We start from the raw sequence: 24070 nt of genomic DNA on the forward strand, positions 1-24070 counted from the left end.
CCCCCCACCCCCCCCCCCCCCCACCCCCCCCCCCCCCCACCCCCCCCCCCCCCCACCCCCCCCCCCCCCCACCCCCCCCCCCCCCCACCCCCCCCCCCCCCCACCCCCCCCCCCCCCCACCCCCCCCCCCCCCCACCCCCCCCCCCCCCCACCCCCCCCCCCCCCCACCCCCCCCCCCCCCCACCCCCCCCCCCCCCCACCCCCCCCCCCCCCCACCCCCCCCCCCCCCCACCCCCCCCCCCCCCCACCCCCCCCCCCCCCCACCCCCCCCCCCCCCCACCCCCCCCCCCCCCCACCCCCCCCCCCCCCCACCCCCCCCCCCCCCCACCCCCCCCCCCCCCCACCCCCCCCCCCCCCCACCCCCCCCCCCCCCCACCCCCCCCCCCCCCCACCCCCCCCCCCCCCCACCCCCCCCCCCCCCCACCCCCCCCCCCCCCCACCCCCCCCCCCCCCCACCCCCCCCCCCCCCCACCCCCCCCCCCCCCCACCCCCCCCCCCCCCCACCCCCCCCCCCCCCCACCCCCCCCCCCCCCCACCCCCCCCCCCCCCCACCCCCCCCCCCCCCCACCCCCCCCCCCCCCCACCCCCCCCCCCCCCCACCCCCCCCCCCCCCCACCCCCCCCCCCCCCCACCCCCCCCCCCCCCCACCCCCCCCCCCCCCCACCCCCCCCCCCCCCCACCCCCCCCCCCCCCCACCCCCCCCCCCCCCCACCCCCCCCCCCCCCCACCCCCCCCCCCCCCCACCCCCCCCCCCCCCCACCCCCCCCCCCCCCCACCCCCCCCCCCCCCCACCCCCCCCCCCCCCCACCCCCCCCCCCCCCCACCCCCCCCCCCCCCCACCCCCCCCCCCCCCCACCCCCCCCCCCCCCCACCCCCCCCCCCCCCCACCCCCCCCCCCCCCCACCCCCCCCCCCCCCCACCCCCCCCCCCCCCCACCCCCCCCCCCCCCCACCCCCCCCCCCCCCCACCCCCCCCCCCCCCCACCCCCCCCCCCCCCCACCCCCCCCCCCCCCCACCCCCCCCCCCCCCCACCCCCCCCCCCCCCCACCCCCCCCCCCCCCCACCCCCCCCCCCCCCCACCCCCCCCCCCCCCCACCCCCCCCCCCCCCCACCCCCCCCCCCCCCCACCCCCCCCCCCCCCCACCCCCCCCCCCCCCCACCCCCCCCCCCCCCCACCCCCCCCCCCCCCCACCCCCCCCCCCCCCCACCCCCCCCCCCCCCCACCCCCCCCCCCCCCCACCCCCCCCCCCCCCCACCCCCCCCCCCCCCCACCCCCCCCCCCCCCCACCCCCCCCCCCCCCCACCCCCCCCCCCCCCCACCCCCCCCCCCCCCCACCCCCCCCCCCCCCCACCCCCCCCCCCCCCCACCCCCCCCCCCCCCCACCCCCCCCCCCCCCCACCCCCCCCCCCCCCCACCCCCCCCCCCCCCCACCCCCCCCCCCCCCCACCCCCCCCCCCCCCCACCCCCCCCCCCCCCCACCCCCCCCCCCCCCCACCCCCCCCCCCCCCCACCCCCCCCCCCCCCCACCCCCCCCCCCCCCCACCCCCCCCCCCCCCCACCCCCCCCCCCCCCCACCCCCCCCCCCCCCCACCCCCCCCCCCCCCCACCCCCCCCCCCCCCCACCCCCCCCCCCCCCCACCCCCCCCCCCCCCCACCCCCCCCCCCCCCCACCCCCCCCCCCCCCCACCCCCCCCCCCCCCCACCCCCCCCCCCCCCCACCCCCCCCCCCCCCCACCCCCCCCCCCCCCCACCCCCCCCCCCCCCCACCCCCCCCCCCCCCCACCCCCCCCCCCCCCCACCCCCCCCCCCCCCCACCCCCCCCCCCCCCCACCCCCCCCCCCCCCCACCCCCCCCCCCCCCCACCCCCCCCCCCCCCCACCCCCCCCCCCCCCCACCCCCCCCCCCCCCCACCCCCCCCCCCCCCCACCCCCCCCCCCCCCCACCCCCCCCCCCCCCCACCCCCCCCCCCCCCCACCCCCCCCCCCCCCCACCCCCCCCCCCCCCCACCCCCCCCCCCCCCCACCCCCCCCCCCCCCCACCCCCCCCCCCCCCCACCCCCCCCCCCCCCCACCCCCCCCCCCCCCCACCCCCCCCCCCCCCCACCCCCCCCCCCCCCCACCCCCCCCCCCCCCCACCCCCCCCCCCCCCCACCCCCCCCCCCCCCCACCCCCCCCCCCCCCCACCCCCCCCCCCCCCCACCCCCCCCCCCCCCCACCCCCCCCCCCCCCCACCCCCCCCCCCCCCCACCCCCCCCCCCCCCCACCCCCCCCCCCCCCCACCCCCCCCCCCCCCCACCCCCCCCCCCCCCCACCCCCCCCCCCCCCCACCCCCCCCCCCCCCCACCCCCCCCCCCCCCCACCCCCCCCCCCCCCCACCCCCCCCCCCCCCCACCCCCCCCCCCCCCCACCCCCCCCCCCCCCCACCCCCCCCCCCCCCCACCCCCCCCCCCCCCCACCCCCCCCCCCCCCCACCCCCCCCCCCCCCCACCCCCCCCCCCCCCCACCCCCCCCCCCCCCCACCCCCCCCCCCCCCCACCCCCCCCCCCCCCCACCCCCCCCCCCCCCCACCCCCCCCCCCCCCCACCCCCCCCCCCCCCCACCCCCCCCCCCCCCCACCCCCCCCCCCCCCCACCCCCCCCCCCCCCCACCCCCCCCCCCCCCCACCCCCCCCCCCCCCCACCCCCCCCCCCCCCCACCCCCCCCCCCCCCCACCCCCCCCCCCCCCCACCCCCCCCCCCCCCCACCCCCCCCCCCCCCCACCCCCCCCCCCCCCCACCCCCCCCCCCCCCCACCCCCCCCCCCCCCCACCCCCCCCCCCCCCCACCCCCCCCCCCCCCCACCCCCCCCCCCCCCCACCCCCCCCCCCCCCCACCCCCCCCCCCCCCCACCCCCCCCCCCCCCCACCCCCCCCCCCCCCCACCCCCCCCCCCCCCCACCCCCCCCCCCCCCCACCCCCCCCCCCCCCCACCCCCCCCCCCCCCCACCCCCCCCCCCCCCCACCCCCCCCCCCCCCCACCCCCCCCCCCCCCCACCCCCCCCCCCCCCCACCCCCCCCCCCCCCCACCCCCCCCCCCCCCCACCCCCCCCCCCCCCCACCCCCCCCCCCCCCCACCCCCCCCCCCCCCCACCCCCCCCCCCCCCCACCCCCCCCCCCCCCCACCCCCCCCCCCCCCCACCCCCCCCCCCCCCCACCCCCCCCCCCCCCCACCCCCCCCCCCCCCCACCCCCCCCCCCCCCCACCCCCCCCCCCCCCCACCCCCCCCCCCCCCCACCCCCCCCCCCCCCCACCCCCCCCCCCCCCCACCCCCCCCCCCCCCCACCCCCCCCCCCCCCCACCCCCCCCCCCCCCCACCCCCCCCCCCCCCCACCCCCCCCCCCCCCCACCCCCCCCCCCCCCCACCCCCCCCCCCCCCCACCCCCCCCCCCCCCCACCCCCCCCCCCCCCCACCCCCCCCCCCCCCCACCCCCCCCCCCCCCCACCCCCCCCCCCCCCCACCCCCCCCCCCCCCCACCCCCCCCCCCCCCCACCCCCCCCCCCCCCCACCCCCCCCCCCCCCCACCCCCCCCCCCCCCCACCCCCCCCCCCCCCCACCCCCCCCCCCCCCCACCCCCCCCCCCCCCCACCCCCCCCCCCCCCCACCCCCCCCCCCCCCCACCCCCCCCCCCCCCCACCCCCCCCCCCCCCCACCCCCCCCCCCCCCCACCCCCCCCCCCCCCCACCCCCCCCCCCCCCCACCCCCCCCCCCCCCCACCCCCCCCCCCCCCCACCCCCCCCCCCCCCCACCCCCCCCCCCCCCCACCCCCCCCCCCCCCCACCCCCCCCCCCCCCCACCCCCCCCCCCCCCCACCCCCCCCCCCCCCCACCCCCCCCCCCCCCCACCCCCCCCCCCCCCCACCCCCCCCCCCCCCCACCCCCCCCCCCCCCCACCCCCCCCCCCCCCCACCCCCCCCCCCCCCCACCCCCCCCCCCCCCCACCCCCCCCCCCCCCCACCCCCCCCCCCCCCCACCCCCCCCCCCCCCCACCCCCCCCCCCCCCCACCCCCCCCCCCCCCCACCCCCCCCCCCCCCCACCCCCCCCCCCCCCCACCCCCCCCCCCCCCCACCCCCCCCCCCCCCCACCCCCCCCCCCCCCCACCCCCCCCCCCCCCCACCCCCCCCCCCCCCCACCCCCCCCCCCCCCCACCCCCCCCCCCCCCCACCCCCCCCCCCCCCCACCCCCCCCCCCCCCCACCCCCCCCCCCCCCCACCCCCCCCCCCCCCCACCCCCCCCCCCCCCCACCCCCCCCCCCCCCCACCCCCCCCCCCCCCCACCCCCCCCCCCCCCCACCCCCCCCCCCCCCCACCCCCCCCCCCCCCCACCCCCCCCCCCCCCCACCCCCCCCCCCCCCCACCCCCCCCCCCCCCCACCCCCCCCCCCCCCCACCCCCCCCCCCCCCCACCCCCCCCCCCCCCCACCCCCCCCCCCCCCCACCCCCCCCCCCCCCCACCCCCCCCCCCCCCCACCCCCCCCCCCCCCCACCCCCCCCCCCCCCCACCCCCCCCCCCCCCCACCCCCCCCCCCCCCCACCCCCCCCCCCCCCCACCCCCCCCCCCCCCCACCCCCCCCCCCCCCCACCCCCCCCCCCCCCCACCCCCCCCCCCCCCCACCCCCCCCCCCCCCCACCCCCCCCCCCCCCCACCCCCCCCCCCCCCCACCCCCCCCCCCCCCCACCCCCCCCCCCCCCCACCCCCCCCCCCCCCCACCCCCCCCCCCCCCCACCCCCCCCCCCCCCCACCCCCCCCCCCCCCCACCCCCCCCCCCCCCCACCCCCCCCCCCCCCCACCCCCCCCCCCCCCCACCCCCCCCCCCCCCCACCCCCCCCCCCCCCCACCCCCCCCCCCCCCCACCCCCCCCCCCCCCCACCCCCCCCCCCCCCCACCCCCCCCCCCCCCCACCCCCCCCCCCCCCCACCCCCCCCCCCCCCCACCCCCCCCCCCCCCCACCCCCCCCCCCCCCCACCCCCCCCCCCCCCCACCCCCCCCCCCCCCCACCCCCCCCCCCCCCCACCCCCCCCCCCCCCCACCCCCCCCCCCCCCCACCCCCCCCCCCCCCCACCCCCCCCCCCCCCCACCCCCCCCCCCCCCCACCCCCCCCCCCCCCCACCCCCCCCCCCCCCCACCCCCCCCCCCCCCCACCCCCCCCCCCCCCCACCCCCCCCCCCCCCCACCCCCCCCCCCCCCCACCCCCCCCCCCCCCCACCCCCCCCCCCCCCCACCCCCCCCCCCCCCCACCCCCCCCCCCCCCCACCCCCCCCCCCCCCCACCCCCCCCCCCCCCCACCCCCCCCCCCCCCCACCCCCCCCCCCCCCCACCCCCCCCCCCCCCCACCCCCCCCCCCCCCCACCCCCCCCCCCCCCCACCCCCCCCCCCCCCCACCCCCCCCCCCCCCCACCCCCCCCCCCCCCCACCCCCCCCCCCCCCCACCCCCCCCCCCCCCCACCCCCCCCCCCCCCCACCCCCCCCCCCCCCCACCCCCCCCCCCCCCCACCCCCCCCCCCCCCCACCCCCCCCCCCCCCCACCCCCCCCCCCCCCCACCCCCCCCCCCCCCCACCCCCCCCCCCCCCCACCCCCCCCCCCCCCCACCCCCCCCCCCCCCCACCCCCCCCCCCCCCCACCCCCCCCCCCCCCCACCCCCCCCCCCCCCCACCCCCCCCCCCCCCCACCCCCCCCCCCCCCCACCCCCCCCCCCCCCCACCCCCCCCCCCCCCCACCCCCCCCCCCCCCCACCCCCCCCCCCCCCCACCCCCCCCCCCCCCCACCCCCCCCCCCCCCCACCCCCCCCCCCCCCCACCCCCCCCCCCCCCCACCCCCCCCCCCCCCCACCCCCCCCCCCCCCCACCCCCCCCCCCCCCCACCCCCCCCCCCCCCCACCCCCCCCCCCCCCCACCCCCCCCCCCCCCCACCCCCCCCCCCCCCCACCCCCCCCCCCCCCCACCCCCCCCCCCCCCCACCCCCCCCCCCCCCCACCCCCCCCCCCCCCCACCCCCCCCCCCCCCCACCCCCCCCCCCCCCCACCCCCCCCCCCCCCCACCCCCCCCCCCCCCCACCCCCCCCCCCCCCCACCCCCCCCCCCCCCCACCCCCCCCCCCCCCCACCCCCCCCCCCCCCCACCCCCCCCCCCCCCCACCCCCCCCCCCCCCCACCCCCCCCCCCCCCCACCCCCCCCCCCCCCCACCCCCCCCCCCCCCCACCCCCCCCCCCCCCCACCCCCCCCCCCCCCCACCCCCCCCCCCCCCCACCCCCCCCCCCCCCCACCCCCCCCCCCCCCCACCCCCCCCCCCCCCCACCCCCCCCCCCCCCCACCCCCCCCCCCCCCCACCCCCCCCCCCCCCCACCCCCCCCCCCCCCCACCCCCCCCCCCCCCCACCCCCCCCCCCCCCCACCCCCCCCCCCCCCCACCCCCCCCCCCCCCCACCCCCCCCCCCCCCCACCCCCCCCCCCCCCCACCCCCCCCCCCCCCCACCCCCCCCCCCCCCCACCCCCCCCCCCCCCCACCCCCCCCCCCCCCCACCCCCCCCCCCCCCCACCCCCCCCCCCCCCCACCCCCCCCCCCCCCCACCCCCCCCCCCCCCCACCCCCCCCCCCCCCCACCCCCCCCCCCCCCCACCCCCCCCCCCCCCCACCCCCCCCCCCCCCCACCCCCCCCCCCCCCCACCCCCCCCCCCCCCCACCCCCCCCCCCCCCCACCCCCCCCCCCCCCCACCCCCCCCCCCCCCCACCCCCCCCCCCCCCCACCCCCCCCCCCCCCCACCCCCCCCCCCCCCCACCCCCCCCCCCCCCCACCCCCCCCCCCCCCCACCCCCCCCCCCCCCCACCCCCCCCCCCCCCCACCCCCCCCCCCCCCCACCCCCCCCCCCCCCCACCCCCCCCCCCCCCCACCCCCCCCCCCCCCCACCCCCCCCCCCCCCCACCCCCCCCCCCCCCCACCCCCCCCCCCCCCCACCCCCCCCCCCCCCCACCCCCCCCCCCCCCCACCCCCCCCCCCCCCCACCCCCCCCCCCCCCCACCCCCCCCCCCCCCCACCCCCCCCCCCCCCCACCCCCCCCCCCCCCCACCCCCCCCCCCCCCCACCCCCCCCCCCCCCCACCCCCCCCCCCCCCCACCCCCCCCCCCCCCCACCCCCCCCCCCCCCCACCCCCCCCCCCCCCCACCCCCCCCCCCCCCCACCCCCCCCCCCCCCCACCCCCCCCCCCCCCCACCCCCCCCCCCCCCCACCCCCCCCCCCCCCCACCCCCCCCCCCCCCCACCCCCCCCCCCCCCCACCCCCCCCCCCCCCCACCCCCCCCCCCCCCCACCCCCCCCCCCCCCCACCCCCCCCCCCCCCCACCCCCCCCCCCCCCCACCCCCCCCCCCCCCCACCCCCCCCCCCCCCCACCCCCCCCCCCCCCCACCCCCCCCCCCCCCCACCCCCCCCCCCCCCCACCCCCCCCCCCCCCCACCCCCCCCCCCCCCCACCCCCCCCCCCCCCCACCCCCCCCCCCCCCCACCCCCCCCCCCCCCCACCCCCCCCCCCCCCCACCCCCCCCCCCCCCCACCCCCCCCCCCCCCCACCCCCCCCCCCCCCCACCCCCCCCCCCCCCCACCCCCCCCCCCCCCCACCCCCCCCCCCCCCCACCCCCCCCCCCCCCCACCCCCCCCCCCCCCCACCCCCCCCCCCCCCCACCCCCCCCCCCCCCCACCCCCCCCCCCCCCCACCCCCCCCCCCCCCCACCCCCCCCCCCCCCCACCCCCCCCCCCCCCCACCCCCCCCCCCCCCCACCCCCCCCCCCCCCCACCCCCCCCCCCCCCCACCCCCCCCCCCCCCCACCCCCCCCCCCCCCCACCCCCCCCCCCCCCCACCCCCCCCCCCCCCCACCCCCCCCCCCCCCCACCCCCCCCCCCCCCCACCCCCCCCCCCCCCCACCCCCCCCCCCCCCCACCCCCCCCCCCCCCCACCCCCCCCCCCCCCCACCCCCCCCCCCCCCCACCCCCCCCCCCCCCCACCCCCCCCCCCCCCCACCCCCCCCCCCCCCCACCCCCCCCCCCCCCCACCCCCCCCCCCCCCCACCCCCCCCCCCCCCCACCCCCCCCCCCCCCCACCCCCCCCCCCCCCCACCCCCCCCCCCCCCCACCCCCCCCCCCCCCCACCCCCCCCCCCCCCCACCCCCCCCCCCCCCCACCCCCCCCCCCCCCCACCCCCCCCCCCCCCCACCCCCCCCCCCCCCCACCCCCCCCCCCCCCCACCCCCCCCCCCCCCCACCCCCCCCCCCCCCCACCCCCCCCCCCCCCCACCCCCCCCCCCCCCCACCCCCCCCCCCCCCCACCCCCCCCCCCCCCCACCCCCCCCCCCCCCCACCCCCCCCCCCCCCCACCCCCCCCCCCCCCCACCCCCCCCCCCCCCCACCCCCCCCCCCCCCCACCCCCCCCCCCCCCCACCCCCCCCCCCCCCCACCCCCCCCCCCCCCCACCCCCCCCCCCCCCCACCCCCCCCCCCCCCCACCCCCCCCCCCCCCCACCCCCCCCCCCCCCCACCCCCCCCCCCCCCCACCCCCCCCCCCCCCCACCCCCCCCCCCCCCCACCCCCCCCCCCCCCCACCCCCCCCCCCCCCCACCCCCCCCCCCCCCCACCCCCCCCCCCCCCCACCCCCCCCCCCCCCCACCCCCCCCCCCCCCCACCCCCCCCCCCCCCCACCCCCCCCCCCCCCCACCCCCCCCCCCCCCCACCCCCCCCCCCCCCCACCCCCCCCCCCCCCCACCCCCCCCCCCCCCCACCCCCCCCCCCCCCCACCCCCCCCCCCCCCCACCCCCCCCCCCCCCCACCCCCCCCCCCCCCCACCCCCCCCCCCCCCCACCCCCCCCCCCCCCCACCCCCCCCCCCCCCCACCCCCCCCCCCCCCCACCCCCCCCCCCCCCCACCCCCCCCCCCCCCCACCCCCCCCCCCCCCCACCCCCCCCCCCCCCCACCCCCCCCCCCCCCCACCCCCCCCCCCCCCCACCCCCCCCCCCCCCCACCCCCCCCCCCCCCCACCCCCCCCCCCCCCCACCCCCCCCCCCCCCCACCCCCCCCCCCCCCCACCCCCCCCCCCCCCCACCCCCCCCCCCCCCCACCCCCCCCCCCCCCCACCCCCCCCCCCCCCCACCCCCCCCCCCCCCCACCCCCCCCCCCCCCCACCCCCCCCCCCCCCCACCCCCCCCCCCCCCCACCCCCCCCCCCCCCCACCCCCCCCCCCCCCCACCCCCCCCCCCCCCCACCCCCCCCCCCCCCCACCCCCCCCCCCCCCCACCCCCCCCCCCCCCCACCCCCCCCCCCCCCCACCCCCCCCCCCCCCCACCCCCCCCCCCCCCCACCCCCCCCCCCCCCCACCCCCCCCCCCCCCCACCCCCCCCCCCCCCCACCCCCCCCCCCCCCCACCCCCCCCCCCCCCCACCCCCCCCCCCCCCCACCCCCCCCCCCCCCCACCCCCCCCCCCCCCCACCCCCCCCCCCCCCCACCCCCCCCCCCCCCCACCCCCCCCCCCCCCCACCCCCCCCCCCCCCCACCCCCCCCCCCCCCCACCCCCCCCCCCCCCCACCCCCCCCCCCCCCCACCCCCCCCCCCCCCCACCCCCCCCCCCCCCCACCCCCCCCCCCCCCCACCCCCCCCCCCCCCCACCCCCCCCCCCCCCCACCCCCCCCCCCCCCCACCCCCCCCCCCCCCCACCCCCCCCCCCCCCCACCCCCCCCCCCCCCCACCCCCCCCCCCCCCCACCCCCCCCCCCCCCCACCCCCCCCCCCCCCCACCCCCCCCCCCCCCCACCCCCCCCCCCCCCCACCCCCCCCCCCCCCCACCCCCCCCCCCCCCCACCCCCCCCCCCCCCCACCCCCCCCCCCCCCCACCCCCCCCCCCCCCCACCCCCCCCCCCCCCCACCCCCCCCCCCCCCCACCCCCCCCCCCCCCCACCCCCCCCCCCCCCCACCCCCCCCCCCCCCCACCCCCCCCCCCCCCCACCCCCCCCCCCCCCCACCCCCCCCCCCCCCCACCCCCCCCCCCCCCCACCCCCCCCCCCCCCCACCCCCCCCCCCCCCCACCCCCCCCCCCCCCCACCCCCCCCCCCCCCCACCCCCCCCCCCCCCCACCCCCCCCCCCCCCCACCCCCCCCCCCCCCCACCCCCCCCCCCCCCCACCCCCCCCCCCCCCCACCCCCCCCCCCCCCCACCCCCCCCCCCCCCCACCCCCCCCCCCCCCCACCCCCCCCCCCCCCCACCCCCCCCCCCCCCCACCCCCCCCCCCCCCCACCCCCCCCCCCCCCCACCCCCCCCCCCCCCCACCCCCCCCCCCCCCCACCCCCCCCCCCCCCCACCCCCCCCCCCCCCCACCCCCCCCCCCCCCCACCCCCCCCCCCCCCCACCCCCCCCCCCCCCCACCCCCCCCCCCCCCCACCCCCCCCCCCCCCCACCCCCCCCCCCCCCCACCCCCCCCCCCCCCCACCCCCCCCCCCCCCCACCCCCCCCCCCCCCCACCCCCCCCCCCCCCCACCCCCCCCCCCCCCCACCCCCCCCCCCCCCCACCCCCCCCCCCCCCCACCCCCCCCCCCCCCCACCCCCCCCCCCCCCCACCCCCCCCCCCCCCCACCCCCCCCCCCCCCCACCCCCCCCCCCCCCCACCCCCCCCCCCCCCCACCCCCCCCCCCCCCCACCCCCCCCCCCCCCCACCCCCCCCCCCCCCCACCCCCCCCCCCCCCCACCCCCCCCCCCCCCCACCCCCCCCCCCCCCCACCCCCCCCCCCCCCCACCCCCCCCCCCCCCCACCCCCCCCCCCCCCCACCCCCCCCCCCCCCCACCCCCCCCCCCCCCCACCCCCCCCCCCCCCCACCCCCCCCCCCCCCCACCCCCCCCCCCCCCCACCCCCCCCCCCCCCCACCCCCCCCCCCCCCCACCCCCCCCCCCCCCCACCCCCCCCCCCCCCCACCCCCCCCCCCCCCCACCCCCCCCCCCCCCCACCCCCCCCCCCCCCCACCCCCCCCCCCCCCCACCCCCCCCCCCCCCCACCCCCCCCCCCCCCCACCCCCCCCCCCCCCCACCCCCCCCCCCCCCCACCCCCCCCCCCCCCCACCCCCCCCCCCCCCCACCCCCCCCCCCCCCCACCCCCCCCCCCCCCCACCCCCCCCCCCCCCCACCCCCCCCCCCCCCCACCCCCCCCCCCCCCCACCCCCCCCCCCCCCCACCCCCCCCCCCCCCCACCCCCCCCCCCCCCCACCCCCCCCCCCCCCCACCCCCCCCCCCCCCCACCCCCCCCCCCCCCCACCCCCCCCCCCCCCCACCCCCCCCCCCCCCCACCCCCCCCCCCCCCCACCCCCCCCCCCCCCCACCCCCCCCCCCCCCCACCCCCCCCCCCCCCCACCCCCCCCCCCCCCCACCCCCCCCCCCCCCCACCCCCCCCCCCCCCCACCCCCCCCCCCCCCCACCCCCCCCCCCCCCCACCCCCCCCCCCCCCCACCCCCCCCCCCCCCCACCCCCCCCCCCCCCCACCCCCCCCCCCCCCCACCCCCCCCCCCCCCCACCCCCCCCCCCCCCCACCCCCCCCCCCCCCCACCCCCCCCCCCCCCCACCCCCCCCCCCCCCCACCCCCCCCCCCCCCCACCCCCCCCCCCCCCCACCCCCCCCCCCCCCCACCCCCCCCCCCCCCCACCCCCCCCCCCCCCCACCCCCCCCCCCCCCCACCCCCCCCCCCCCCCACCCCCCCCCCCCCCCACCCCCCCCCCCCCCCACCCCCCCCCCCCCCCACCCCCCCCCCCCCCCACCCCCCCCCCCCCCCACCCCCCCCCCCCCCCACCCCCCCCCCCCCCCACCCCCCCCCCCCCCCACCCCCCCCCCCCCCCACCCCCCCCCCCCCCCACCCCCCCCCCCCCCCACCCCCCCCCCCCCCCACCCCCCCCCCCCCCCACCCCCCCCCCCCCCCACCCCCCCCCCCCCCCACCCCCCCCCCCCCCCACCCCCCCCCCCCCCCACCCCCCCCCCCCCCCACCCCCCCCCCCCCCCACCCCCCCCCCCCCCCACCCCCCCCCCCCCCCACCCCCCCCCCCCCCCACCCCCCCCCCCCCCCACCCCCCCCCCCCCCCACCCCCCCCCCCCCCCACCCCCCCCCCCCCCCACCCCCCCCCCCCCCCACCCCCCCCCCCCCCCACCCCCCCCCCCCCCCACCCCCCCCCCCCCCCACCCCCCCCCCCCCCCACCCCCCCCCCCCCCCACCCCCCCCCCCCCCCACCCCCCCCCCCCCCCACCCCCCCCCCCCCCCACCCCCCCCCCCCCCCACCCCCCCCCCCCCCCACCCCCCCCCCCCCCCACCCCCCCCCCCCCCCACCCCCCCCCCCCCCCACCCCCCCCCCCCCCCACCCCCCCCCCCCCCCACCCCCCCCCCCCCCCACCCCCCCCCCCCCCCACCCCCCCCCCCCCCCACCCCCCCCCCCCCCCACCCCCCCCCCCCCCCACCCCCCCCCCCCCCCACCCCCCCCCCCCCCCACCCCCCCCCCCCCCCACCCCCCCCCCCCCCCACCCCCCCCCCCCCCCACCCCCCCCCCCCCCCACCCCCCCCCCCCCCCACCCCCCCCCCCCCCCACCCCCCCCCCCCCCCACCCCCCCCCCCCCCCACCCCCCCCCCCCCCCACCCCCCCCCCCCCCCACCCCCCCCCCCCCCCACCCCCCCCCCCCCCCACCCCCCCCCCCCCCCACCCCCCCCCCCCCCCACCCCCCCCCCCCCCCACCCCCCCCCCCCCCCACCCCCCCCCCCCCCCACCCCCCCCCCCCCCCACCCCCCCCCCCCCCCACCCCCCCCCCCCCCCACCCCCCCCCCCCCCCACCCCCCCCCCCCCCCACCCCCCCCCCCCCCCACCCCCCCCCCCCCCCACCCCCCCCCCCCCCCACCCCCCCCCCCCCCCACCCCCCCCCCCCCCCACCCCCCCCCCCCCCCACCCCCCCCCCCCCCCACCCCCCCCCCCCCCCACCCCCCCCCCCCCCCACCCCCCCCCCCCCCCACCCCCCCCCCCCCCCACCCCCCCCCCCCCCCACCCCCCCCCCCCCCCACCCCCCCCCCCCCCCACCCCCCCCCCCCCCCACCCCCCCCCCCCCCCACCCCCCCCCCCCCCCACCCCCCCCCCCCCCCACCCCCCCCCCCCCCCACCCCCCCCCCCCCCCACCCCCCCCCCCCCCCACCCCCCCCCCCCCCCACCCCCCCCCCCCCCCACCCCCCCCCCCCCCCACCCCCCCCCCCCCCCACCCCCCCCCCCCCCCACCCCCCCCCCCCCCCACCCCCCCCCCCCCCCACCCCCCCCCCCCCCCACCCCCCCCCCCCCCCACCCCCCCCCCCCCCCACCCCCCCCCCCCCCCACCCCCCCCCCCCCCCACCCCCCCCCCCCCCCACCCCCCCCCCCCCCCACCCCCCCCCCCCCCCACCCCCCCCCCCCCCCACCCCCCCCCCCCCCCACCCCCCCCCCCCCCCACCCCCCCCCCCCCCCACCCCCCCCCCCCCCCACCCCCCCCCCCCCCCACCCCCCCCCCCCCCCACCCCCCCCCCCCCCCACCCCCCCCCCCCCCCACCCCCCCCCCCCCCCACCCCCCCCCCCCCCCACCCCCCCCCCCCCCCACCCCCCCCCCCCCCCACCCCCCCCCCCCCCCACCCCCCCCCCCCCCCACCCCCCCCCCCCCCCACCCCCCCCCCCCCCCACCCCCCCCCCCCCCCACCCCCCCCCCCCCCCACCCCCCCCCCCCCCCACCCCCCCCCCCCCCCACCCCCCCCCCCCCCCACCCCCCCCCCCCCCCACCCCCCCCCCCCCCCACCCCCCCCCCCCCCCACCCCCCCCCCCCCCCACCCCCCCCCCCCCCCACCCCCCCCCCCCCCCACCCCCCCCCCCCCCCACCCCCCCCCCCCCCCACCCCCCCCCCCCCCCACCCCCCCCCCCCCCCACCCCCCCCCCCCCCCACCCCCCCCCCCCCCCACCCCCCCCCCCCCCCACCCCCCCCCCCCCCCACCCCCCCCCCCCCCCACCCCCCCCCCCCCCCACCCCCCCCCCCCCCCACCCCCCCCCCCCCCCACCCCCCCCCCCCCCCACCCCCCCCCCCCCCCACCCCCCCCCCCCCCCACCCCCCCCCCCCCCCACCCCCCCCCCCCCCCACCCCCCCCCCCCCCCACCCCCCCCCCCCCCCACCCCCCCCCCCCCCCACCCCCCCCCCCCCCCACCCCCCCCCCCCCCCACCCCCCCCCCCCCCCACCCCCCCCCCCCCCCACCCCCCCCCCCCCCCACCCCCCCCCCCCCCCACCCCCCCCCCCCCCCACCCCCCCCCCCCCCCACCCCCCCCCCCCCCCACCCCCCCCCCCCCCCACCCCCCCCCCCCCCCACCCCCCCCCCCCCCCACCCCCCCCCCCCCCCACCCCCCCCCCCCCCCACCCCCCCCCCCCCCCACCCCCCCCCCCCCCCACCCCCCCCCCCCCCCACCCCCCCCCCCCCCCACCCCCCCCCCCCCCCACCCCCCCCCCCCCCCACCCCCCCCCCCCCCCACCCCCCCCCCCCCCCACCCCCCCCCCCCCCCACCCCCCCCCCCCCCCACCCCCCCCCCCCCCCACCCCCCCCCCCCCCCACCCCCCCCCCCCCCCACCCCCCCCCCCCCCCACCCCCCCCCCCCCCCACCCCCCCCCCCCCCCACCCCCCCCCCCCCCCACCCCCCCCCCCCCCCACCCCCCCCCCCCCCCACCCCCCCCCCCCCCCACCCCCCCCCCCCCCCACCCCCCCCCCCCCCCACCCCCCCCCCCCCCCACCCCCCCCCCCCCCCACCCCCCCCCCCCCCCACCCCCCCCCCCCCCCACCCCCCCCCCCCCCCACCCCCCCCCCCCCCCACCCCCCCCCCCCCCCACCCCCCCCCCCCCCCACCCCCCCCCCCCCCCACCCCCCCCCCCCCCCACCCCCCCCCCCCCCCACCCCCCCCCCCCCCCACCCCCCCCCCCCCCCACCCCCCCCCCCCCCCACCCCCCCCCCCCCCCACCCCCCCCCCCCCCCACCCCCCCCCCCCCCCACCCCCCCCCCCCCCCACCCCCCCCCCCCCCCACCCCCCCCCCCCCCCACCCCCCCCCCCCCCCACCCCCCCCCCCCCCCACCCCCCCCCCCCCCCACCCCCCCCCCCCCCCACCCCCCCCCCCCCCCACCCCCCCCCCCCCCCACCCCCCCCCCCCCCCACCCCCCCCCCCCCCCACCCCCCCCCCCCCCCACCCCCCCCCCCCCCCACCCCCCCCCCCCCCCACCCCCCCCCCCCCCCACCCCCCCCCCCCCCCACCCCCCCCCCCCCCCACCCCCCCCCCCCCCCACCCCCCCCCCCCCCCACCCCCCCCCCCCCCCACCCCCCCCCCCCCCCACCCCCCCCCCCCCCCACCCCCCCCCCCCCCCACCCCCCCCCCCCCCCACCCCCCCCCCCCCCCACCCCCCCCCCCCCCCACCCCCCCCCCCCCCCACCCCCCCCCCCCCCCACCCCCCCCCCCCCCCACCCCCCCCCCCCCCCACCCCCCCCCCCCCCCACCCCCCCCCCCCCCCACCCCCCCCCCCCCCCACCCCCCCCCCCCCCCACCCCCCCCCCCCCCCACCCCCCCCCCCCCCCACCCCCCCCCCCCCCCACCCCCCCCCCCCCCCACCCCCCCCCCCCCCCACCCCCCCCCCCCCCCACCCCCCCCCCCCCCCACCCCCCCCCCCCCCCACCCCCCCCCCCCCCCACCCCCCCCCCCCCCCACCCCCCCCCCCCCCCACCCCCCCCCCCCCCCACCCCCCCCCCCCCCCACCCCCCCCCCCCCCCACCCCCCCCCCCCCCCACCCCCCCCCCCCCCCACCCCCCCCCCCCCCCACCCCCCCCCCCCCCCACCCCCCCCCCCCCCCACCCCCCCCCCCAGGCTGATGGGAATTGTAGTTCCTGAACATCTGGAGAGCCGCAGGTTCCCTACCCCTGAAATAGATGGTAACAGAAGCAACTGGCAGAGAAGACTAGAAAGCTCTAGTTCACATGTTTAACCAGCTTGGATACCCTCGTTTTAGTAGTTTATGACTATTCTCCATTCATTTTAAGTTGAGTTAGCAAAGGTCACATGCAATGCCATGCCAGGGTAGAAATGGATATGGTGTTTCATATATAAGAGGACAGGGGATTCATCACCCTGTATGGCCCTGACCAGTTCCAAGACCCAGGTGAACCAATCCACTTCCTTCCCTAACAGCCCACACATGTCAACAGTGCTGCTAAAAGAATGTTAAATTGTATATAATTCAATTTGACAGGGCTGTACGCATGTCATTTTTAAATTCTGCTTTTGATGAAACAACCAATATTGTAAAATTTTACAAATAGTTTCCAAAAACCTACTTCAGTCAGTTTAGAACTGTAGCACCTGTTCTATATAAAGCAGTGGATTTGCACGAATATTAAAGAACCCAAAATATAAAAGAATCAAAGGCTATATCTGATATAACAAACTCTTGCTGTGCTAGTCTTGTGACTCGTGTGTCTCCAACTTCATTGAGCCTGCAGGCACATTTGGAATTTTGAGAACAGGTAGTAGGCGCCACTGCAAAATGGCTGCCATGGAAGGCAAGACCGAATAATTTCCATGGCAGTTAGGAACCAGCTATTTACTTAGGAAGAAAATCTGTTTCAGTTCAGTTTCCTAAGGAAGGGGTGCATTGGCTCCCTGCATGGCCACAGGGAAAAGTTCAATAAGGGAGGCCAGGTCACTAGTGTGACGTTGACATGAGACTCACATTTTGCCTGAATCTTAGAGCATTACATCAATGTCATGTTGGCAACATGACATCACTTCCAGGAATTCATCATCTCACCTCTTCTCCCTATCACACTGGCTCTAGTTCACATGTTTAACCAATTTGGACCCCCTCCTTTCACTAGTTTATGATTATTCTCCATTCATTTTAAGCCAGAGGGTTCACTGTTGTAGCATTCCAGCTTATAGAAAAAAGATCAGTATCTACCAATTCAATAAATACACTGGCGTATACTGATCACCCTGCTGAATTCCAAAACTGCAGTACTTTAATGACTAAGAAAAATCAGCCTTGAAGAATCCATATCTGTATCAATCAAACCTGAACGATGTTTTCACTAGCGCATCCGGACTCTCCAGGGGTGGCAACTCATCCGCCAAGATTTCTTCAGGAGGCCTTGGGTCATAGATTATTGTCGGTTTCTGCTTCTCCTTAAGATTTCCTGTAAGCCCACCAATAATGGTGTTCCACAGACAGTTCTGAGATTTTGACCCTGGACAGATAGAACAGATGAATCAGAGAATAGTCAGTCAGCAAAACTGCTCCTTCGCAAGATTGAAAGAAGACAGCAAACAATCCTTGGACCATTTAGAGAATTTTAGGTCTTATCTACAATCTTGAAATTGAAATATGAAGGGGGGGGCGTGATCAAGAACAAGTGGCTAAAAGGCAATGAAATTCATATAATATAATTGGATATTTCCATGTAAAATTTTAAAGGGCACAAGGTAAACAAAGTGACCGTTCGCAACTGGTGTAATTAACGATGACCGTATATATTGTTATATTAGGCCATTTAACACTGGTAGAATTTTTCTTCTCTGGTACAGTATCTGCCAATACAGAATTCCTTTGATGCATCCAGTGTAGCCCACAGAAACTAATGTTTAAATACCTCGGTTAATATTTTAGGTCAGGGGTAGGGAACCTGCGGCTCTCCAGATGTTCAGGAACTACAATTCCCATCAGCCCCTACCAGCATGGCCAATTGGCCATGCTGGTAGGGGCTGATGGGAATTGTAGTTCCTGAACATCTGGAGAGCCGCAGGTTCCCTACCCCTGGTCTAGGAAAAGGTGCACTGGTGTGTGTGGCAGCCTGCGCCTGCGTGGATTCGTTTCCTGCCCAAGGACCAGCGCAGCGGCTGCGTCCTTGCCACAGCCCCGCCCAGGAATGCCCCACCCCGGAATGCCTGGCCACGCCCCTGTCATGCCCCGCCCAGCCCCATTGGCGCTACGCCAGTTTGAATCCCACCACCATGGGAACCTGTTACTAAAAATTTTGGATCCCACCACTGGACCGCAGTACTGGTTGGCCGAACCAAATTACAAGCAGCAGCCAAGCTGATGAATCCTTTATGAGCGGCAATTTGGATTGGATATAATGTGGATCCAGTACAACATAAATAGTTTCATGTTCGCAGGGGCCAAAATACAAGTCTTAGTTTGTTTAAGGCGGATGAGACTGACCCGCCCTGAGCCCTTCGGAGATAGGGCGGGAAACAAATCCAGTAAATAAATAAATTTACCATGCAGCAAGTCTGCTAACTTTGCAAAGAACTGGCTATCCTAATGATCCATTGTTTTTTCAAAGCATGTTTCTAGCCTTTATGTTCACAGTGATGCCAGTCAGTCAATCTTTAATACGGTCACAGACCAGCGTACGGCAAATAAAGGATAAAAACATATTGCGTGGTAAAACTGTAGATATGTATCTAAAAGGAATAAAAGCCAAACCTACTGGTCAAGGAAGCTGGGGGCACGAAACGTACGGGAATATAAAAGAATTGGAATAAAAGGATAAATGCGAAAGGAGAATAAAACTTGACAACGACAAAAGGGAAATAGACATCATAACCAATACAATTTGGTAGTTTGAAAACTATCAAATCAGATCACTGAGCCTACTTTATTGCAAGGTCATCCTGCGGTGTACTTCAAGTGTTGCTACGGTGTGATGCATTTGGAGTCATCCAGGGCAGTGAACGTCCCCCAGATTCTCCTCCCACTGCCAGGTTTCCCTGTTGACTCTGTTTTCACCCCTGCCATCAAGCGGGCTGGCTCTCTGACAGCGTTCCCTTTCTCTTTGCCCTTCGATTCGTTGCTGAAATGCACCAAGCTCTTTGCGTGCTGAATCATGCAAAGAGGAGGAAACGTGTGCAGTTTGCAAGCCGGACAAATGCCCTCGTACAATGTCTGTACAATGAATCTGGTTTTGCTTGGTGAAGAATTTTTGTCTTGTGGTGTACGCAAAACTCTGATAATAGCTTGGCGAAAGCCTTTTAGAATCGGACAATTTCCGAGTGCTACTCTGTTGGTTATAGCAACCAATCTCAATGGGGAAGTCGGCCAGGCTTAAGGGAGTCTTATCTTAGCTATGGGGTAAACTTGGAGTCCTGGGTGGAGTAACTAAGACTACGTTATTTATTTGTTATTAATTCTATTTCTAGAATTAAGAAAGTATTATGGAATTAAGGAACACAGAAAGACCTTTAAATGACAATTTAGCAAAATGTTTTCCCTGTGTTATCATACTGGATAGGAGCAGCTATACACGCCCTTGTAATAACTCCTATGATAATGAAGTTTATGAAAGAGCAGGTCAGAGTTTACGAAAACATGCCCAGGTTAAACTAACAAAGCACCAATAAACTGGTACAATTTTATTGTCTTTGCGGTGGGGGGGAGAGGCACATATTCATTTAAACAGAGTTCTCCTGAGCAGGATTTTGAACAAATTGGTTGATTTCCTATCACATTTGGCATCCAGATGACTTGTATTTATTTATTTTCTAGGTATGTAATAATTTTTATGAGAGCTAAGCAAAGGCTAGGATCCAAACTTGTACAACCAGAAACATAAGTAAGCTTAATACAGTTTGGCTTGCGCAAAATCTTGTGTAATATTAGTGTTCTCCTCCGCATGTTGTAGTGGCCAGAAACTGGTTTCACACAGTTTCGTTGTGGCAGAAACACAAGTGAGAATATAAACATTAATTGGCGCAAGTGGCAGTCACAGTCTTTTTCTTGCATTTTTACTTGCTCTAAGGGCTCTACTGCAAGTCAAGATTTTGTGTTGGATCTGATCCAAAATATCACAAAGCAAAGAACAAGTAGATTGCTCTGTGAAAAGTAAACATGTCGCAGTAAACCAGTTCAACAAGGTAAATGTCCAGTGGCTTGCGTTCTGTGAAATTGCACCTGCCCACTGCAACCTGGTGGAAGTAAACTCCATAACAACACCTCTTAATTCTCAAGCCTGAACTCCCAGTGGTGGGATTTCAGTGAAGCCACAAACGCTGCAGTGATTCTGTAACCCTGCCAGAGGAGCCCAGGATTTCAATTCTGAAACGGTCCTTCTCGATTCTGCCATCTCTGTGATTCTGTGCTAATCTTGTCGCCTCCTTCCCAAACAAAACATCTGTGCAGGATTCAGCTGGGCTCCGAATTTCAACAAATTTCAACAACGGTATCCTCAGGGAAATTTTGTCTCCCAATCTGCATCGGGTAGTGGAATAGTATGGATGGTATCTGTAAATGTATGAATTATTTGAGGTTCAAAAAACCCAGTTAGTCATCCTGAAATTCCTTCTAGTTAAGCTACGCCCTATTTTGATGCTTCTCCTAATAATGGAATACAGATTTGAGAATGAGGGTTTCAACTAGTTGGAGCTGGGGTAACTGGTGATCTCAGTCTTATTTCCATTTTATTCCCCAACTTTTATTCCTTTTTTTCCACTTGCCTGAGGTAGCCTACTGTTTTATGCTCCCCCTTTCTCTTCCCTGGTACGTGCCTAAGCAAAGTAGTTTTGACAAACAGAAAGATCACATTCCATTCAAGGATAAGGAAAGGAAGCCAGTTTGTGGTGTGGCTTGATCTGCAGAACAGATAAGTGGGGTGCAGAATAGATCAGAAGTAGATTAAAGAGTAAACAGCCCTCTTCTCCCTGTTTACCAAGTTTGCTGTGGATTATCTTGAGCGATGGAAGGTTACTATATTTACCACTAATGATTCACAAATATGTATACATCATCTCCCCTGATAGTTTGTTGTCTTTGTTTGGGGCTAATTGATCTACCAGTAGTCTCTGGGGTCCATTGATGCATGAACCGCTCCTGTTCGCAAAACTTGCAAGTGTAATCCTTCGTTTGTCCTGCTTTAATTGCAATTGCTAGCTTCAGTTTGTTTGCCAGCCTGACTTTTCAATGAAGAAAGGGGTTATAATCCCAGGAAGGCTCTTCCTGCTGGTGCAAATCCCATTAATTTTGGAAGACTCTCCTTTGGAAGCAATTGTAAATGAAAATATACAGATCACCCTGTGATGCTATAAAATAGGTCTATCTCTGGACCCTTGTCAAATTCCAGATGTTAATATTTTCCTGCCCAAATCTGTTTGCAGTCTTGAACAGGCTATATATTTGGAAATGAGTGAAGAAAGTTGTGAGTATAGAGTGGAGTATGCATGTTTCTTCAGATAAACCGTTACAGATAATGTGAAGTATATTCTACTACGTAGCCTCAACTTCTGTCCCCCACCGTCCCACAGAGAATGAACGTGTGTGAATATAAAGCAGCATGTACATTATTAAACCACAGTGCACATTTTTCTATTATAAAAATGTGCATTTTGCTATGTAGCCCTGTAGCAGAATATACATTAATAAACTACAAATGTCTTAAGTAAATTATAGAAAGGAGTAGAAAACATAGGCTTGCAGAACTTTAAAGCAGGATATAAATTTCTGCATTATATGATTATTACGGTAGACATAAAATGAGATTCCGTTTTTTCTATGACTAAAATGCACATTTTACTAGGAAGCCCTCCAGCAGACCATACATTTTATCATTTACAAGCATCTCCCTCTAGACAAATGACAGTTGGTTGGAAAGATGTGCCGGCTCAGGAAACAATAGAGTGCTTCATAAGTTATTAAATGAATATATATAATTAGCTATAAAGTAGATAAAACAAAATGTGTAGATAAAATACATTTGTGAGGCCATAAAGCAGGATATATCATTAAAGATCTATCATACTTTGTTAAAAGGTATGCTCTGGGGCAGTGTAGTAAAATGTACTCTTCAGTAGTAAATGTTATATGCGTAGCCTTCTTTACAGCTCTACAAAACTGTTTTATCTGATTTACCTGCAAATGTAAAGCCCTTTTTGGAGCTCTTCCCACTATGCCTAGTCATGCAAAACATGTTTTGCCTTTATAGTTTCTTGAGGCTCTCCACCTGCCTATCTGTCCACCATTCATCTACAGCTCAAAGATAACACTGTAATGCTAAGAAGAGTTAGTGCAGTCTCCCATAGGCTTTAGACTGGAGTAACTCTGCATATCATTGTAAAGTACACTTTTCACTCTGGGATGCACAGAAGATGTATTCCAATACTAGAGACAGGCTATTGTCAAATCTAGACAGATGATCTCGATTTCGATCACACGTGCCTGTTCAAATATACATTTCGGCAATCAGGGAAAAACACCTCTTTCCCTCGACAGCCTCACACAGATGTTTTCTCAATGGTGGATTCCGCACAGCACAAATATAACGTGGTTAAGAGCAGGTGCACTCTAATCTGGAGAACCGGGATAGATTCCCTGCTCTGCCACGTGAGCTGTGGAGTCTTATCTGGTGAACCGGATTAGCTTGTGCACTCCAGCACATGCCAGCTGGGTGACCTTGGCCTAGTCATAGTTCTTCAGAGCTCTCTCAGCCCCACCCACCTCACAGGGTACTTGTTGTGGGGAAGGGGGGAAAGCCCCTTTGAGTCTCCTTGCAGGAGAGAAAAGTAAAGGTAAAGTTTCCCCTTCAGTCGTGTTCGACCCTGGGGTACCACTGCAAGCAGTGATTTCATAGGCAAGCCGTTTTTGTGGGGTTGTTTGCTATTCCTTTCCCCGGCTATTCTTTACCCCCTAGCTATGTGCTAGGTACTCATTTACTGACCAAGGAATGGATGGATGGCTGCCAGGATATCTGACCCACAGGGGACTCAAACTCCTGACCGTGTGAGTGGCAGTGCAATCACTAAACCACTAGGCTACGCGGCTCTTGACCTCCACCCCAATATAAGTCAGACAGAAGCCTTTATTGGCATTATAAATTACGATATTACACCACCCCAATATAAGTCCCTTTAATAAGGGGGCATTTAGAAGAGGGAACAGCTCATTATTATCTGTACGTGTAATAGCCATGCATATATATGAGTTACTCATGGATAGTTGGTGGGTGGGTGGGAGGCCCCCCGCTCGCGGGAGCTGTCCACTGTGCTGGCCGGGCTTGGCGGGGGCTCATCCAGCGTGTCTCCCTCCCCTCCCGGGGGCTCCCAGGCCGCCGTCTGACCTGCCTGATGGCGGCCAACGTGTTCTCGGGCGCGTCGTGGCCTCCTCCGCGGTGGGCGATGCGCGCGGGGCGGCCGTGGGGCTGGACGACCAGCTGGGCTCGCTGCGGGGAGGCGGGCTCCAGGCTGAAGAGCCGCAGCGCCAAGTAGAGGCCGCCCGTCAGCACGCAGGACAGCGCGGCGCTCCGGCTCAGGGCCAGCGACGCCAGCAGCACCGCCGAGAAGGCGGCCACCAGCCCCGCCGGGTAGCAAAACATGGCCCGCCACGATCGTCCCCCGGCGCCCTAACCGGGATGTTTGACAGTATTATTGCCTCGCCGCCGCCGGCCAATCAGCGCGCAGCGCCAGGAGGCCCTCAGCCAATTGAGTGGGCGGAACATTGCAGGGGCGGAGCGAAAGGGGCAACTCCACCTTCCTTTTCCGCCGCAAGCAGCTGGGACGGGCCGAGCCAATCAGAAGCCGAGCTGCACAATTCTGATGCGTCGTGATCCCATCAGCTTCACTTCAAAGCCTCGCGTGCCTTTTAACCCTCGAGTGTCCGGGGCAGACCACCACAAAATCCGCACAGTGCCTTGTATAGCGTCCCGTGAAGTGGAAGCGACACACACCTGCACAAGATATATATGTGTGTGTGTGTGTGTGAGAGAGAGAAGTGCCCTCAAATAGCTGCTAGGGGCAGTTCAGGCTTGATCCGATCTAGAACCCACAGGTTAATTGCAGAAATATCTATACAATTACAATCCAAATCGAGGCCAACAATAATTTTAAAAAGCTATCAATGTTAAAATCACCCTGCTATGTGATTTGACAGCGTGGATTAACTTGATCTTGGATGCCAGCGACACTTCAGACTCTTTCCCAGTTCCTTCCTGCCTGTCATCCCCTGCGGACTACAACTCCCAGCATGCAATGG

The 24070-nt window shown here is 77.0% G+C and overlaps 2 protein-coding genes across 2 annotated transcripts in view; one reads left to right on the plus strand and one right to left on the minus strand.

Annotated features, from left to right (window-relative positions):
* Positions 1–18938, plus strand: part of TMC5 (transmembrane channel like 5) — a 56228-nt gene extending 37290 nt beyond the window's left edge. Inside the window, exons 9-10 of the mRNA XM_048494189.1 lie at positions 17720–17726; positions 18820–18938. Of these exons, the coding sequence (XP_048350146.1) occupies positions 17720–17726; positions 18820–18938 (126 nt within the window). The remainder of the gene's footprint in view (positions 1–17719; positions 17727–18819) is intronic.
* Positions 18939–20099: 1161 nt separating this feature from the next.
* GDE1 (glycerophosphodiester phosphodiesterase 1) lies at positions 20100–23507 on the minus strand. Its single transcript, XM_048492962.1, has 2 exons — positions 23160–23507; positions 20100–20335 (listed from the first exon to the last, which is right to left on the minus strand). The coding sequence occupies exons 1-2, from the start codon at positions 23412–23414 to the stop codon at positions 20255–20257; spliced, it is 336 nt and encodes a 111-aa protein (XP_048348919.1). The 5' UTR covers positions 23415–23507; the 3' UTR covers positions 20100–20254.
* Between the last annotated feature and the right edge of the window lie 563 nt (positions 23508–24070).

This window comes from Sphaerodactylus townsendi, linkage group LG04 (genome assembly GCF_021028975.2).
Source record: "Sphaerodactylus townsendi isolate TG3544 linkage group LG04, MPM_Stown_v2.3, whole genome shotgun sequence".
In the NCBI taxonomy this organism is placed as follows: Eukaryota; Metazoa; Chordata; class Lepidosauria; order Squamata; family Sphaerodactylidae; genus Sphaerodactylus; species Sphaerodactylus townsendi.

Excerpts from the sequence above, each read along its gene's own strand:
- GDE1 (XM_048492962.1), bottom strand. The coding sequence starts at position 23,414 with ATGTTTTGCTACCCGGCGGGGCTGGTGGCCGCCTTCTCGGCGGTGCTG. Across the intron at positions 20,336-23,159 it reads CGTTGGCCGCCATCAGGCAG|ATACCATCCATACTATTCCA; the intron begins GTCAGACGGCGG and ends ATACATTTACAG.